At 45.5% G+C, this 17,322-nt stretch overlaps 2 protein-coding genes across 4 annotated transcripts in view; both read right to left on the reverse strand.

Annotated features, from left to right (window-relative positions):
• The window catches only part of aars1 (alanyl-tRNA synthetase 1), a 61,724-nt gene extending 61,067 nt beyond the window's left edge, over positions 1 to 657 (reverse strand). For 2 of the 3 annotated variants that reach the window (XM_085990951.1, XM_085990948.1), the window contains exon 1: positions 518 to 621. The gene's annotated coding sequence lies outside the window, so the exon portion shown is untranslated. Of the gene's footprint in view, positions 1 to 517 lie in introns of all 3 variants that reach the window. The other variant, XM_085990949.1, reaches the window with a different exon arrangement.
• Positions 658 to 4,256: 3,599 nt separating this feature from the next.
• LOC147116216 (zona pellucida sperm-binding protein 3-like) lies at positions 4,257 to 17,172 on the reverse strand. Its single transcript, XM_085990955.1, has 8 exons — positions 16,699 to 17,172; positions 16,522 to 16,625; positions 11,622 to 11,796; positions 11,405 to 11,525; positions 11,151 to 11,242; positions 10,979 to 11,076; positions 10,123 to 10,253; positions 4,257 to 4,479 (listed from the first exon to the last, which is right to left on the reverse strand). The coding sequence occupies exons 1-7, from the start codon at positions 16,830 to 16,832 to the stop codon at positions 10,144 to 10,146; spliced, it is 834 nt and encodes a 277-aa protein (XP_085847081.1). The 5' UTR covers positions 16,833 to 17,172; the 3' UTR covers positions 4,257 to 4,479; positions 10,123 to 10,143.
• Positions 17,173 to 17,322: the final 150 nt, after the last annotated feature.

The raw sequence follows: 17,322 nt of genomic DNA on the forward strand, positions 1-17,322 counted from the left end.
CGCACAGAAAGCTCCCACAAATAGTAATGCGGTAAGTGACCAGATAATCTGTTTTTAAGTGATGTTGGTTGAGGGATAAACATTGGCCAGGACACCTTGCAGAACTCCCCTGCACTTCCTGGAATAGCACCCTGGGATCTTTTAGGTCCACCTGAGAGGGCAGACTGGATCTCGGTTTAGCGTCTCATCTGAAAGTCAACACCTCCTCCGACAGTTCAGCACTCCCTCAGCCCTGCACTGGGGTGTCAGTTTGAGTCCAGATTATAGGCTCAGGTTTCTGGAGCGGGGCTTGAACCTCCGACCCCTGGGTCAGAGTGCAGCCACTGAGCCGCGCTGCCATGGGGCGCCTACGGCCTACGGCCTCCGACCCTGGCCGCAGTTACACACACACCGCCAGCCCTGCCCCACAGCCCTTCATTGAGCCAATAGCCGGGCCGATCACGTCAGGAGCCAGGCTGCGCTCGCAGGCTTCGACCCGAACCAGAAACGGCCCCGCTACATCATTAATAAAACACACCTTAGAATCAGTCCCGGTACCAGACCAACGACTCCCAAACCCCCTCCGAGTTACCTCAGCGAATCCAGCGCCGTCACAACGTCCAGCTCCCGCCCCCGCACTGCACTGACTGGCTGGACATGTGGCACGTCACGCAAATTCCGGCCTCTGATTGGTCCGAAGGCCTGTCAGTCATGCAGGGTCTGGCTCCGCCCCCCCGAGCGTCCCGCGCCGGCTGATGCAACCCAGCCGCAAGCCCACGTGACTGCGGGCTTGGCGTGCGTTCCCGCCTGTCAATCCTTTCCATGCATTCAGGATTGATGGGAGTGCCTGCAGTGTGCAAACCACAGCAGCAAACTTGCTTTTATATCGCGCCTTTTCCCCTCCCCAAGCTTCACAGCCACTGAATTGCAATTTGAATGTAGGGTATGATTAAGAAGTTTGCAGATGATACTAAAATTGGCCCTGTGCTTGATAATGAAGAAGCGACAGACTGCAGGAAGACATTAATGAACTGGTCAGGTAGAACAGTGGCAAATGGAATTCAATCTGGAGAAGTGAGGTAATGCATTTGGGGAGGGTTAACAAGGCAAGGGAATACACAATAAATGGAAGGACACAGAAGTGCTGAAGATCAGAGGGACCTTGGCGTGCACGTCCACAGATCCCTGAAGGTAGCAGGCCAAGTAGATAAGGTGGTTAAGGCGGCATATGAAATACTTGCCTTTATTAGCCAAGGCATAGAATACAAGTGTTTGAACTGTATTAAAACACCAGTTAGGCCACAGCTAGAGTACTGCATTATAGGAAAAGATGTGATTGCACTAGTGAGGGTACAGAGGAAATGTATGAGGATGTTGCCTGGACTGAAGAATTTTAGCTACGAGGAAAGATTGGATAGGCTGGGTTTGTTTTCTTTGGAACAGAGGAGAGACCTTATTGAGGTGTATAAAATTATGAGAGATCTAGATAGAGTGGATAGGAAAGACCTATTTCCCTTAGGAGAGGGGTCAACAATCAGGGAACATAGATTTAAGGTAATTGGTAGGAGGTTTAGAGGGGATTTGAGGGGAAATTTCTTCACCCAGAGGGTGGTGGGGGTCTGGAACACTGCCTGAAAGGGTGGTAGAGGCAGAAACCCTCACCACATTTAAAAAGTGCCGGGTTGTGCACCTGAAGTGCCGTAACCTACAAGGCTAATGACCAAGTACTGGATAGATTAGGCTGGATAGCTGTCGGCCGCCGCAGACTCGATGGACCGAAATGACCTCCTTCCATGCTGTAAATTTCTATGCAGTCACTTTTGTTGTTACTTATTGCACTGTAGCAACTCGCCAAGGCTTCAATAGCACCTACCAAACCCACGACCTCTACCACCTAGAAGGACCAGGGCTGCAGGCGCATGGGAACACCGCCACCTCCAAGTTCCCCTCCGAGTCACACCATCTAGACGTGGAAGTATATCGCTGATCCTTCATTGTCACGGTCAAAATCCTGGAACTCCCTCTCTAACAGCACTGTGGGAGTACCTTCACCACACGGACTGCAGTGGTTCAAGGCGGCGGCTCACTACCACCTTCTCAAGGGCAACTAGGGATGGGCAATAAATGCTGGACAATAAATGCTGGACTTGCCAGCGACACACATTTCGTGAATTAATTTTTAAAAATTCTGGGGCTGAGATGATTGGTCTCCAACAATGACAACCATCCTCCTTTGTACTAGGTATGACTCCAGCCAGTGGGGAGGTTTCCCGCTGGTTCCCATCTACTTCAATTTTACTCAGGCTCCTTATTGTCCCACTGTCAAATACTGCCTTGATGTCAAGGACAGTCACTCAGCTCTTTTGTCCATGTTTGGACCAAGGCTGTAATGAGGTCTGGAGCCAAATGGTTCTGGTGGAACCCAAACTGGGCATCAATGAGCAGGTTATTGGTGAGTAAGTGCCACTTGATAGCACTGTCCATGACACCTTCCATCACTTTGCTGATGATTGAGTGTAAGCTGATGGGGGGGTAATTGGCCGGATTGGATTTGTCCTGCTTTTTGGGGAACGGACATACCTGGGCTACTTTCCACTTTGTTGGATAGATGCCAATGTTATAGCTGTACTGGAACAGCTTGGCTAAAAACAGAGCTAGTTCTGCAGCACAAGTTTAATTGTCCACCAGCATTTATGACTGCATAGCTTTGATGTGATCTGTTGATTGTGGGATTGCTTAGCTGTCTATAGCATGCATGTAGTCCTGTGTTGTAGCTTCACCAGGTTGGCCTCAGGTATACCTGATGCTGCTCCTCCTCCACTCATTCAACTAAGGTTTATCCCCTGGCTTGATAATGGTAGTGAGGGATATGCCAGCCCATGAGATTACAGATTGTGGTGGAATACAATTCTGCTGCTGATGGCCTACAGCAACTCATAGATGCCTAATTGAGCTGCTAGATCAGTTCTGAATCTATCCCATTTAGCACAGTGGTAGTACCACAACACAATGGAGGGCATCCTCTGTGAAAATGGGACTCTGCACAAGGACTGTGTAGTGCTCACTCCTACCAATACTATCATGGACAGATGCATCTGCAACAGGTAGATTGGGGAGGACATGGTCAAGTAGGTTTCCCCCCCCCCCCCTTCATGGTGGTTCTCACCACCTGCTGCAAGCCCAATCTGGCATTGATGTTCTTCAGGACACAGCCAGCTTGGTGTGTAGTGGTGCTACAGAGCCACTCTTGGTGATTAACATTGAAGTCCCCCACCCAGAATACATTCTGTGCTTCTTCCAAGTGGTGTTCAACATGGAGGAGTATGGCTTCATCAGCTGAGGGAGGGCAATAGGTGGTAATCAGCAGGAGGTTTCCTGCCAATGTTTGACCTGATGCCATGAGAATTCTGGAGTCAGTCAATGTTGAGGACTCCCAGGGCCACTCCCTATACCACTGTGCTGGCACTTCTGGTGGCTCTATCCTGCTACTGGGACAGGACATACCCAGGGATGGAGTGTGGAATGCTGGCTGAAAGTATGATCAGGCTGTTACTTTACTCCAAATTTTGACACAAGTCCCCTGAGCAGGGGAAACTGGGCTGGGTGTGCCACTTGTGTGCAAATCAGATGTCCATCTAGTTTGATTCTTAGTTGCATCATACTAGTACAAAAAAAAGTATAAGTGGCCATTTCAGAGGGTCAACTACATTGCTGTGGCTCTGGAGTCATAGGCCAGACCGGTTTCTTTCCCTAAAAAGGACATTAGTGAACCAGATGGGTTAGTAGGACAATCATGGTCACCATTACTGATAACTGAATTTAAATACCCTGCCTGCCATGGTGGGATTTGAACTCATCTTTAGCATTAATCCAGGCCTCTGCACTACTGTACTTGAGATTGGAGATATTAAAGAACTACACCTACAAGACAGATATTCAGCAATCACCCACCACCTTCTCACTAGAACCCACCATTGCTAGATAGCTGCTGCTAGGAGAGGCGAAAGCCTGAAGGGACAGGGGAAGAACCTGACCTATGAAAGTACACAGGTACCATCAGTGAAATGTAGCCCATGACTACAGAAAATACCAGAGGCTACAGGCAACAGATCAAAACAAGACACAACCACCACCCCCCCCTTCCCACTCCAATCTACACTGGCAGTGGACCCTTCCCACAGAAGTGCTCATGCAGTTACATTACCAGTAAGGTGGCATTTATATGTAATATAAATTGATTAACTGAAATGAATAAGTTCATCTAGGATAACAAAATGGAAGATTTCATAATTTGTTTATTCAATTAGAATATTCACTGCCCAAGGCACCAGGACATGTCAGAAAGCTGTACATCACATCACTGAGCTGAGCCACTTCAGCTTCTAGTTTCCATCTTGCTGTGGAGCTTCCCCATTTTATAGCGTGATTTAGTAACAATCCTCGTACAGGTTAAAGCTACTGGTGATTTCACACCATTATGAACAATGATGCAGTCATTACCTAGGGCAAAAAGGCAGACATTAAATGGCAGACATTAATTGCAAATGTTGCTTGTGTTTAACTAGGCCAGTTGATGGGAGCTGCCCCACCCCATGTTGGTGACATTTATATCTTAGACTGGCCTGCAGTGGTGCTTGAATAGGAATGACTTCATACTTGCCTGATGTGCAGAAGCACTTAATATCAAGATTCTCCACCCAAATGGTTTAATATTTGATGCCATTAGAGACAAGTTGTTTGACATGCTGCATTTGGTCTTTGAATCTAAAAGTTGCCAACATATGTGGCCACGGTCACATAATCCAACTTTAAACAAGACACCATGTCTTGTTTTGCATACTTTGTACAAAAATAATAAATTGCAGGACAACGGAGTATTACAGTTTAAACTTATGAAGCATCAGGTCTGTGAATTCAAATCATGCAGCAGTCAGGACAAGATGGAGTTAGGACCCCTTACAGATGCCTGCAGGCCAACGACAACTCAGCATGTGATCATGTGAATAATAGGTATTCCAGATGCCTGCGGGCCAATGAGAATTTGATGATATGCAAATGTTACATCCCATTAACATTTTTCTTTTAAAAGAAAAGGGATGTATGCATTACTTTTAAACCTTTCTACCTAATGTTCTCAGTAGCATAAACATTAGACTCAACATTTAACTAGTGCTGAAAACATCAACGTTTCAATAATGTACAGGGTTTTTTTTTTTAGGGCAGCGATCCGCCTATACCCTTTTGACAGTTCACAAGTCAAGGATAACTCTAGGCTTGCCCTCCCGTCCCGACCTTGTGTGGTATGGAACTGAGCATGCTCCTGAATCGGTCAACAAATCAGGTTCAGGTAGGTATGATGTGTTGTGTATTGCTCTGTTCATCACTGTTGAACTGATCCTTTTGTCAGAATGACGGTGTTGTTCCTTGGTGTTCAGGAGGTGCCTGCGATTGCAGCGGTACACTTGTCCTTCTGGGGTGCGGACGTGATACGATCGCTCAGTGTCACAGCTGGCTGGATGACGACTGCTGCCTTCCAGTAGTCTTGCTCCTAGATTCTGACAGATTCTCCATTGTACAACGGCGGCAGTAGTCTAGCTGACCGGTCATAGTATCTCTTGGTGTTGCTGTCTCTGTACACGTTTTGCATGCACTTGCTTGCAGCAGACGACCTCCGGCTGCAGCTGCTGGTTGGTGCTTGGAAGGATTGAGCGAAGTCTGCAGCTCATCAACAGCTGTGCTGGTGACTTGGAAGTTGTCAACCGGAGTGTTGCGGTACTCGAGGAGTGCAGGGGTCTCTTGTCCGCTTTGGCTTTGTCTGAGTGTTTTTGCAATCTGGACAGTTTTCAGCAAGGCCATTACTTTGAGGGTAATGTGGGCTTGATGTGACATGTGAAATCCCATGCCTTGGCAAACGACTCGAACTCTTGTATTGGGGCCATTGCCTGAGACTAGTCTCTGCCATGCCTGGCAAAGGCTGCCTTGACCTTGTGGATCACAGCTGCAGATGTGCTGTGACGCTTGTCCAATTCAAAAAATCTGCTGTAGTAATCAGTCACTATGTAGTCCTCATTGTTCCATGTGAACAGATCCATTGCCATGACCTGCCAGGGCCTGTCTAGAATATGGTGAGGTATCATGGGCTCTGACATTTGGTGGGCGGCGTTCTAGACATTGAACATTTTCCGACAATGTCCTCAATGTGTTTGCACATTCTGGGCCAAAACAATGTCACATGCTCTTGGTTTGCATTTTTCCATGCCCATATGTCCAGCATTAATTTGTGTCAACATCCAAGACTGGTAGGAATGATGATTTTCTCCCCTTGGCAGACAATTCCGTTGATTTGTGACAGTCTGTGGTTCCAGAATTCAGATATGCTCGGAGGGCATTGCCTCCTTTCCTCAGGCCATCCTTCATGTATGACTTTGCTCAGCAGTGCAAGTTGTGCATCTTTCTCCGTTCCTGCTCGGATCTCCTTCAGTTTTGAGTCACAGGTAAGCTGTTGTACACCATGTGCACCTGCACAGCCATGCCTTCACCGAGGCTGCTGTCCTGGTAGCTAAGACTTTCTGGAAAGTGTCTGCGACAGGAATGTCTTTGCCTGGACGGTGAATGATTGTGAAGTCGTACTTTTGTAGCTGAAGGATCATTCTCTGTAGCCTTGGTGGGGCTGCGGCTAGTGGTTTCCTCACGATTGACTCGAGGGGCTTGTGGTCGGATTCCACAATGACTTGTCAGCCATAGACGTACTGGTGGAAATGCTTACATCCAAACAGGATTGCATATAGCTCTCTCGATTTGAGCATAGTTGATTTCACAGAGATCTGGAAGCGTAGCCGATGCTTTCCTTCTTGCAGTAGTACTGCGCCTAGTCCGTACTTTGACACTTCCACTTGTAGTCTGAATTTTGTTGGGGTCGAAGTAGGCAAGAACTGGTCCTGGTTCTCTGGTGATTAGGTCTTTCATTTTCTGAAATGCTGTGTCATGTTTGTCCCACAGGAACTCATTGGCTTGTTTGAGCAACTGACGCATGGGTGCGTTGATTTCGGAGAGGCTTGGGGCAAACTTGGCTAAGTAGTTAACCATGCCTAGTACTGTCTCTAGCTCTGCTGTTCTTTGGCGGCTCCATCTTCTTGATGGCGGAGATTTTCTCTGGATCCGGCTTAATGCCATCAGTTGAGAGGCGATGCCCAGAATACAGATATCAGTGGATCCGATTATGCTTTTCTCGGGGTTGAGCCGGATACCTTTCTCTAGTGATCTTTGTAGCATCGCACGGAGGTTCCTGTCATGTTCCTCTCTATTCCTGCCATAGATGAGGATGTCATCTACGATTGCGACTGCTCAGTCAAGGCCTTCATAGGTTTTGTCGATCTTCCGCTGGAATTCATCTTGAGCGGAGATAAGACCAAATGGTAAACGCAGAAATCAGTAGCATCCAAAATGGTGTTGAACGTTGTTAGCTTAGATGACTCTTCAGTGATCGTGCGTCCATTACACTGAAGTAACGTGCTCCCACTAGCTTGGGTGTGATGTCATCTAGCGTTGGTAGAGGGTAGGGAGGGCGCTCAATAGCCTTGTTCAAATCTCTGGGGTCACGACAGACTGAGCTTGCCTGCAAGTGGTTTCTCAACCACTAACGCATTGCCCCACTGTCAGTTCTGTTTCCTGGACGATGATTTCTGTATTCTCCATGCTCTGTAGCTCCTCCTTCAGGCGACCACGTAGAGCAAGGGGTATCCTTCTTGGTGGGCAAACCACAGGGGTTGCTGCTGGGTCAAGGTGAATAGTGCATTCACCTGGGAACAGTCTGATTCCTTTGAAAACATCAGCAAACTCCACGACTGTCTGCTTCTCAACTGGTGCCGTCAATGATAGCACTAGCTTGATGAGGTCCATGTGTCTAAACATGCCTTTAGACCTAGCACTGGAGGTGCTCGAGTGTCAAAGTAAAAGTCCAACATCATGTTGCTTTTTGTACTTTCATTTCATCACACATGTGCCTTTTACAATGAGCTGCTCACCCCCATAGCCGGTCAGTCTGCATGAGGTGGGCTGTAGCTCACTCATCCTTCAAGCGGTGATACTCACTCAGGAATTACATTAACCCGAGATCCAGTGTCTAGTTTAAACTTAGCTCTTGGCCCCGTTTTCCTATCTCAATATCAGCAAAGGCTTGCTCAGTCTCTGAAATCTTTTTTCTGTGACAATCAATAAACAGTTCCTCTGCATTTGGCTCTCTATCTGGCATTTGGCTGTCAGTGTACTGTTTTTCAAAAAAGTCCTGCAGATTTTAGCAGTGGTTCAGTTTACCACATTGTCTTCCTTTGGCAGGGCAGTACTTTTTCTCCATGCCAGTTGTTTCCACAATATCCAGTTTTGGAAGCGTTATGTCTGTGTCACCCATTTAGAACTCTTCTGAAACACGCTCTCTGGGCCGTGTTCTTCTGGTGTGTGTCTATTAACTGCATGCACTGTTCACACGAGCTGCTCGTGGCGCCGGTTATGGTTTTCACTGTGCTTGGGCTATCTCGTGCAATCTAGCTATGTTCATAGCTTTGTCCAGTGTTAGCCTAGACCCAACATACAAAAGTTTCTCACTTTAGCTGAATGTATTCCAAACACGATGCAGTCTCTGACCATCTTTATCTTCTGCATATATAGTCTTTTACCAGCAGTTTTAACTCAGTCACGAACTGTTCAAACAACTCACTAGCTCCTTGTACTTTCTCCTGAACCTAGCGAATATCGTATTTGTCTTGGGCATCACGATTCAAAATGGTCAAAATAACCAGTGCCTTTGCTTCATCTGCAGTGAGAGACCATGTGTTAAAAATGTCTCCTTTTTCTCCAATCCACAGGAGTAGGTAGCTGCATCTTTCTTCCTCTCCTTTGCTTTTCAACAGACCCGAGAACATTAACTCCACATGTTGCTTGAACTTGCACCATTCTCCAAATAAATTCAAAGATTCCCAATTCATGCGAGGCAAGGGAGCTTCAATGATGTCCATTTCAAATCCCTGTTCTGACACCATGTCTTGTTTTGCACACTTTGTACAAAAATAATAAATTGCAGGACAACAGAGTATTACAGTTTAAACTCTTTTGAAGCATCAGGTCTGTGAATTCAATCATGCAGCACAGTTGGGACAAGATGGAGTTAGGACCCCTTAGATGCCTGCAGGCCAATGACAACTCAGCATGTGATCACATGTGAATAGGTATTCCTTACAGATGCCTACAGGCCAATGATAATTTGATATGCAAATGTTACAACTTTAAACTTATTGCTCTGAAGTTTCCTTGTAGACAAGATGGAGTTCCACTTTTGGTCTAGTGAGTGACTAGTTTGTAGATCCTACTGAAGTTGTCTAATGGTACTGTAATGGGGGGGGGGGGGGGGGGGGGGGGGAGAGAGAAAGAGCAGACCATGCTTCAGCATTCTTCCACAGTATTAGTGTTCTTGCATTCAGATGGCCTGTAGTTTAGGAGTCAGAGCTTTAGACAGCAAGCTGTGGTTTACAAGCTCTTTGCAAACGGTTTTGTGCTGGATAAGGGATTAAATCAAGTGTGCAGCTATTCAACCAACCAATTTGCTGGCAGGTTAGAGTCTTTATATTATTGGCCATTTGACAAGGTCGAGAGTCTAATGAGCAGAGGAAAATATGTTAATATACCAAAAAAGGAATATGGGTGTTGTAGCAGTGTTCAGTCATCTAGTTAGGATTTAAATCCAACCCAGAGCAGCAGACACTCTGCAAGGGTTCTAGGAAAGATGACTAGTCTTAACCTCAAAGTACAAGTTAGAACAGACTGCCTACAGGAAGAAATGACTGGCTCAGTAGAGGGGCGGGGGGGGGGGTGAAGGGAAATAGTTACTGTTTCTCATCTGGCTGTAATACAGAACTTAACATCTAGACCATTAAAAATCTATATTACAATAAACCAAGATCACAGCACTACAAGGTTTCATTAAGTTGCATCCTCCTCAGAGGGTGAATTTGCCAGCTACAATACTTAGCTGCATCTGGGTGCTGCCCCATAATTTGAAACACTAATGTGCAAGTGATTCTTTAAAAATAAAAAAATAAAAAAGTTTCCTGGGTTAACAGGTAGGTCAAAAGGGAAATAAAAACTGCTCACCTTCTGAAAGATGCTCCTACTTTACTTGCCAGCCACACTCTGGGAGCCATCAAAAGATGAATCCATTACTGGGTTCTCATCCACAGAATCCTGCACAAGGAGAGGGCCAAGAACCACATCTCTTTCCCATCCTAGAAAGAGATTATAGTCAGTCATGTGCAGAGACACTAGGTTCTGCCTTCCCCCACTACCCATGTTCCACTTCCAAAAGCACCAACTCTTGACATCTTGCTCAGGCAGCCATGTGTGTAAATGGTCACTTAGGATCCATCATGCAAACACTTTCTTGAGTGGACCTTGGCTGAGCTCTTCCTTCCTCTGGGTCCTCAAGCCAGGTGTAGTGCCAAACTGCTGCTCAGCTTCAGGCCTGGAGACTGATCCTACACTGGGGCCTCAAGGAATCCTGCAGAAGCTTTAGACCAAGAGTACAACAGCTAGTTAACTAGAAGGTGTACAAGAGCCAGCCACAGAACTGTTATGCGGATAGATTTAGATGAGGAAAGACAGGAGGAGGCTCGAGTGGAGCATAAACACCGGCATGGACTGGTTGGGCTGAATGGCCTGTTTGTGCTGTATATCCATGTAATCCCATGTATGCAAGAAGACATTGGGGTGAAACTGGTCTTTGCCAATAGTGTGAAACAAGTTCAGTGAATCATCAATTTTACACCACACCCAATTGGCTGAGCTGGTTTTGCAGTACTGGTGAAGACCAATTTCACACACATTACAATACTACTAATCTTCCAAGATTTGATCAGAGGGCTAAGCTTTGGCTGTTACATGCTATTCACTCTCCCATTAGCTTTATAGTTTAGTTATAAAACAGGAAGTTCAAACACCCAAATAAACTTACTGGATCCAATTCTCCATCCCCGTGCTTCAGCTGCCTGAAAGCCACAAGTACCCTCACAGCAACTGCAGATGCCTTCTGTTCCTTCAACTGGTCGCCACCTATTCATACAATACATTTTAGTGAGTGCATGCACTAGTTAGTGCTGAGACAGCTAGTTAGTGGCATTACTTACTTTTCTGAAGTCTTTTCAAATGAACAGGCTTTGTTAAACTCATTGGGTGCCTGATCTGTTGTGGACACCTTCAAGTGGCAGTGAAGGAAGATCTGAAAGAAATTTGTGGGCACAGAACCAAAGTCACATTAATTTACCAATTCAGATTTTTAAATGCAAAAAAAAGGTATTTATTGACTGTAGACCATTAAGATCTTAAACATTGAGTGGTCTCATGGAAATGTGTTAACACAGAAGGGATACTGGACACCCACCAGGTTTCTTGTATCATTGTGGAATCTGAAAGCATCCAGTTTGAGCTGGAGTTTGTTTGGCTGCAACCGTGGGATTTGGAAAGAAGCAGAGGAGTCCTTTGCTTTACTGTCCAAGAGACACCTGTGTATTGAAGCATTGAACATTAGACAGTAGACAGCAACTTTTTAAAATCGGTTAATTCAGGAGTGTAAATACTGTGTATACTATAGATTTTACCCATTGGAATCAATGACTGTATATTTAATATCAGTAGCCAAATCTGGACTGGGAGTAGCCACACAGTTGTCTATATAAATCCTTAAAGGCATACTACCACTCTCCACAGCTGCTTCAATGTGAAGGAAATCACCCAAGTAATACACTTTGGATTTACGTTCTGCACTCCAGTCATCTGGAAGAAAAGGCAAGTGAAGTCAGTACAGAAACTGATTGCAACATTGAAATTTAACTCATTTTCTGGAAAGATCTCTGGTTTAATTTACACACTAGGTTCCATATACAAGTCAGATAATTGAGTGACAGCATACTTTTCTGGCTTGGTAGCAAGAACCTAGAGATGCTGGATAAAGAACCATCTGGGAATTTTGCTGGGCTCAAGGGAAATGAGTTATCTAAAATCAGTTTTGAAATAATGAGGGGGTTGTTAACAGATGTTTGCACCTGTAATGCATGGATAGTTTCCATTCATTGTATCCAGCAGGAGGCCTAGCTAAACAATGTAGTTGCTATGGCTTAAACAGAATGGGGTTTGGGAGGGGGGGAGGGGAGGGGGGGGGAAAAAAGAGAAGGAGGAAGGTTTCTCATGGTGAAGCCCTTTCTCTGGAAGAGGCAGATTGCAGTCAAGTTTAAAGATGGAAAAGAGAACCACAGAGGTCTCTAAAAAGTGAAGTCAGTTCAGAGATTACTGGCCAGTAAATAGAGTTAGGCTCAAGTGACATTTCACAAAGGAGGACACAAATAACCTCCCAAAGATGACAGGGAACATAGGGTCTAATGAGGGGGAGGAACTGAATGAAATCAGCATTTGTAGGGAAATGGTGTTCAGGAAATTGACAGGATTGAAGGCAGATAAATCCCCAGGGCCTGATAATCCACATCCTAGGGTACTTAAGTGGCCCTAGAAATAGTAGATGCATTGCTGGTCATCTTCCAGAATCTATAGAATTTTGGAACAGTTCCCATGGAATTGGAGGGTAGCTAATGTAACCCCACGATTATCAAAATCCACAACAAGGCCTTGGACAACGTGGACCACTTTCCATACTTCGGGAGCCTACTGTCAACAAGGGCAGACGTCGACAACGAAGTCCAACACCACCTTCAGTGTGCCAGTGCAGCCTTCGGTCACCTGAGGGAGAGTGTTTGAAGACCAGGACCTCAAACCCGGCACTAAGCTAATGGTTTACAGTGCAGCAGTGATACCTGCTCTGCTGTATGCCTCAGAGACATGGACCATGTACAGCAGGCACCGGAAAGCACTGGAGAGGTACCACTAACGCTGCCTTTGCAAGATCCTGCAAGTCCATTGGCAGGAAAGGCGCACCATCAGTGTTCTTGCTCAGGCCAACATCCCCAGCATCGAAGCTCTGACCATGCGATCAGCTCAAATGGACGGTCACATTGTCCATATGCCCGATATGAGACTCCCAAAACAAGCGCTCTACTTGAAGCTCCGGCATGCCAAGAGAGCCCCAGGTGGGCAGAGGAAACGCTTCAAGGACACCCTCAAAACCTCCTTGAAAAAGTGTAACATCCCCACTGACACCTGGGAATCCCTGGCCCAAGACTGCACAAAGTGGAGGAGAAGCATCCGGGAAGGCACCGAACACCAAGTCTCTTTGCCGGGAGCAAGCGAAAGCCAAGCGCAGGCAGCGCAAGTCAACCCAAGCACCCCACCCCACCCCTTCAACCACTGTCTGCCCCACCTGTGACAGAGACTGTAGGTCCCACATTGTGGACTCAGTCACCTGCAAACTCATTTTTAATATGGAAGCAAGTCATCCTTGGTTCTGAGGGACTGCCTAAGAAAGATGACTATTCAAAAAAAGGTGGTAGAGAGAAAACAGGAAATGCTATAGTCCATTATAAAAGATGTAATAGCAGAGCACTTGGAAAACAGTGACAGATCAGACAAAGTCAACATGGATTTACAAAAGGTAAATCATGCTTGACTAATCTACTGGAATTTTGAGGATGTAACTGGTAGAATAGATAAGGGAGAACCAGCGGATGTGGTGTATTTGGATTTTCAGAAGACTTTCGATAAGGTCCCGCATAAGAGATTAGCATGTAAAGTTAAAGCACATAGGATTAGGGGGGGCAAGGTACTGACTTGGATAGAGAACTGGTTGGCTGACGGGAAGCAAAGAGTTGGAATAAACGGCTCTTTTTCCGAGTGGCAGGCAGTGACTAGTGGGGTACTGCAGGGATCAGTGCTAGGACCCCAGCTATTCATAATATATATTAATGATGATCAGACAAGGGAAGTAGATGTAATATCTCCAAGTTTGCAGACGACAAAGCTGGGTGGGCGTGTGTGCTGTGAGGATGCCGCCGAGAAACTCCAGTATGATTTGGACAGGTTGGGTGATTGGGCAGATGCAGTATAATGTGGATAAATGCAAGGTTAGCCACTTGTGGCAAAAACAGGAAGGCAGATTATCTGAACAGCAATAGATTGGGAGAAGGGGGAAGTGCAACGAGACCTGGGTGTCCTTGTGCACCAGTCGCTGAAGGTAAGCATGCAGGTGCAGCAGGCGGTTAAGGCAGCAAATGGTATGTTGGCTTTTGTAGTGAGAGGATTCAACTACAGGAACAAGGATGTCTTGCTGCAGTTGTACAGGGCCTTGGTGAGACCACATCTTGAGTATTGTGAGTATTGTGTGTAGTTTTGGTCACCTTATCGGAGGAAGGATGTTCTTGCCACAGAGGAAGTGCAATGAAGATTCACCAGACTGATGCCTGGGATGGCAGGAATGACATGAGAGATTGGGTCGATTGGGCTTATACTCACTGGAATTTAGAAGAATGAGAGGGGATCTCATTGAAACTTATAATACTAACAGGACTAGATAGACTAGATGCAGGAAGGATGTTCCCGATGGCAGGGGAGTCCAGAACCAGGGGTCACAGTCTAAGGATAAAGGGGTAAGCCATTTAGGACTGAGATGAGGAGGAATTTCTTCACCCAGAGTGGTGAACCTGTGGAATTCTCTACCACAAAGGCAGTTGAGGCCAATTCATTAAATATATTCAAGAAGGAGTTAGATATATTTATTAAGGCTAAAGGGATCTGGGGAGAAGGCAGGGACAGGGTACTGAGTTTGGATGATCAGCCATGATCTCATTGAATGGCAGAGCAGGCTCAAGGGGCTGAATGGCCTACTCCTGCTCCTATTTGTTTCTATGACATTTCACAATCAATTTACTATTCCCCTCCCCCCACTGTTCCACCTACACCTTTAGGAATTCCAGAAGTAACATGCAGGAGCAGGAAGAGAAGCCATTTAAGGCAATTCTCTGGCTACTAGGTAAGAATTGAACCAGCTAAGGGCAGTCCCAAGATGACAGGAGAATGGTGTGATCAACCATGAAGGCTAGGATGAGGAGGGATAGTTTAACAGTCACAGTCATTTGTGCCTTTGAAAAGGGCCATTTCAATATTTTGGCAGGGTCAGAAACCAGATTACCATCAGCATCTTTAGTAGATTTACACAATTTAATATGGAACTCAAAGGAATAGAACATTCACTGGCCCTACCTGAACTGAACATTTATGCAGCAACAGGAAGCCACAGTCAAAACACATTAAATAGCTGCAGTTTTAGTCAGGATTCATTATCCATCCATTAGATTGAATTAATAACCCAATCGATTTCTCATTTACATACAATTTGAAGGCTTTTTCACCCCAGAGTTTCTGTGGGAAAAGATATTTCCTACAAAGAAAACTTTGGACTATTCCAACAGCTCACTCGATGTATCTTTTGGTGTGGTACTGAGCCACAAACCAAGGTTCAAGGTTGAACCACTATACTAGCCCATCTCTGCTTGTATTGCTACAATTGGCTTGTGCCTCAGTGAAGATTGGAGATCATTCGGTTCCAGTTGCTAGTATTGGTTTAGGTTCCACAATGGTCAAACCACTCCTTAAACCCACTGTGGGGCATCCAAAAAAACATTTGAACCAAGTACCAGAGGGCTAGGGTTAATTGTGGAAATGCACACCAAGAACATGGTAAACAAAGCTGCAGTATATTGAATTCTAGAGTCTCCTTACCACACATCTTGTACTAAGAGATGGAGCAGAAACCCAGCCCCCACCCCACCATTCCCAGACTGGGGCAGTGGCAGCATTGTGGCAAGCACTAGAATCTGGTTCTGCCGATCTCCACATACCCTCCCAAAATTTTAAAGTGCAGGCACTTCTTGCATTTAACACCCTCGATACGTTAGAAATCAGCACCAGTTTTGTCTCCAATGTAAAGTAGAGCCTGGTGAAAGTGGGACCCACAAATGCCAGCTTATCCTAACAGCACTTTAAATTTTAAACCATCTTCAGCTAATCAGCCAACCCCAAAAAATACAGCAAGGAGTCATTGAAATTCCTGGACTCTACTAGAAGCAATGCAGATATTCCTTATCAAACATGGTCATAGCAGACTGGCAGCCAGAAGCCCTGCTACACCACATCCAGCAGCAAAGCAGGACCCCAGGAAAGTCAGGTTCCAAATGTCCACCCATCCAATTGTATTAAGTAGGCCCTTGCTTCCAACTGCAAACCAAATGCTTGCAGAGAAGAATCAGTCAATAGCCTGGTGAAAGCCTCCAACTTAAGTGTTTCACCATTAAGACCAATTCAATAAAAGCTCCATAGTTAAAGTTACCACATGTGTTTAATAGCTTCAGTAACTAGTAAAAACACCTGGTGGTCAGACTGACCAAGTATACACCAACAGTGTTGCTTGGTTCAAGTATACTTGAGGCAAATAATTGGTTGCCAGCATTAAAGTCATGAACTCTAACAACACATTTCTAGTTTTAAGAGTTTGATTGTTATTTATTGCCTTAGAAAGCCTCAGCGTACTCAGTGAAATGATTAAGCTTAAATACCAACCATTCATGAGGAGGAGAGAGAAGGCTAGGTGCTGCTCCCTAGTCTTTGTTGCATTGTATGGGATCCATGTGGGCTGTATAGCATTGCTACTGACATTCCTCTTCCTGCAACAAGAGTGACAGCCACTTAGTCTGCTCAAGAGATGGTAATTCAGTGCAGTGACTCAGTATTACTTACCTAGGGTAGTGACACACTATGGGAACGGTGACTGCATTGGTTCGTGTAATTATTCCAGTGCTTTTGGGCACATAGTTGAGGTATGTAGTGTACACAAGTGCATCATGGGTTGTCTGTAAAGTCAACAGCAGCATCAGACTGGCACATCCAGTAATAGGCCACTCCTTTAAACTGGAGTGAAAAGAGAAGACATGTGCACAAGGCAGAACTAATGTTTAAGCCAGTATCACTTTAAAAGTTAGATGCATTTTATGATCTGCTATGAAGTTGAAAGTTTAATAGAAAAATGACATGTCTGAAATAAATTCTCAAAAGGTACATCAGCAATACATTCCATTTGGTCACTTCAATAAAAATACCAGAGCCAGAGTATCAGCAGCCTTTTAACTTTTGCTATTAAGTCACCTAGTCATCACTTTATAGCAATGAAGAAGTTGGGGCCTTGGAAGGGTCAGCATAGGAGATAAGTGATAGCAAAGTTTTAACTATTCTGGTCTATGCTTGCCAAATAACATTCTGGAAGTTTATACTGGGCGCTGCACTCCCACCTTCATTCAATCTCCAGTGAACCTAGGTGCCACCAAAATGTGCAGGTCTAGAAGATTAGTGGTTAGCAAGTGAATG

The sequence above is a fragment of the Somniosus microcephalus genome, chromosome 6 (assembly GCF_052327205.1).
Source record: "Somniosus microcephalus isolate GS21.2 chromosome 6, FLI_Smic_1.0, whole genome shotgun sequence".
In the NCBI taxonomy this organism is placed as follows: Eukaryota; Metazoa; Chordata; class Chondrichthyes; order Squaliformes; family Somniosidae; genus Somniosus; species Somniosus microcephalus.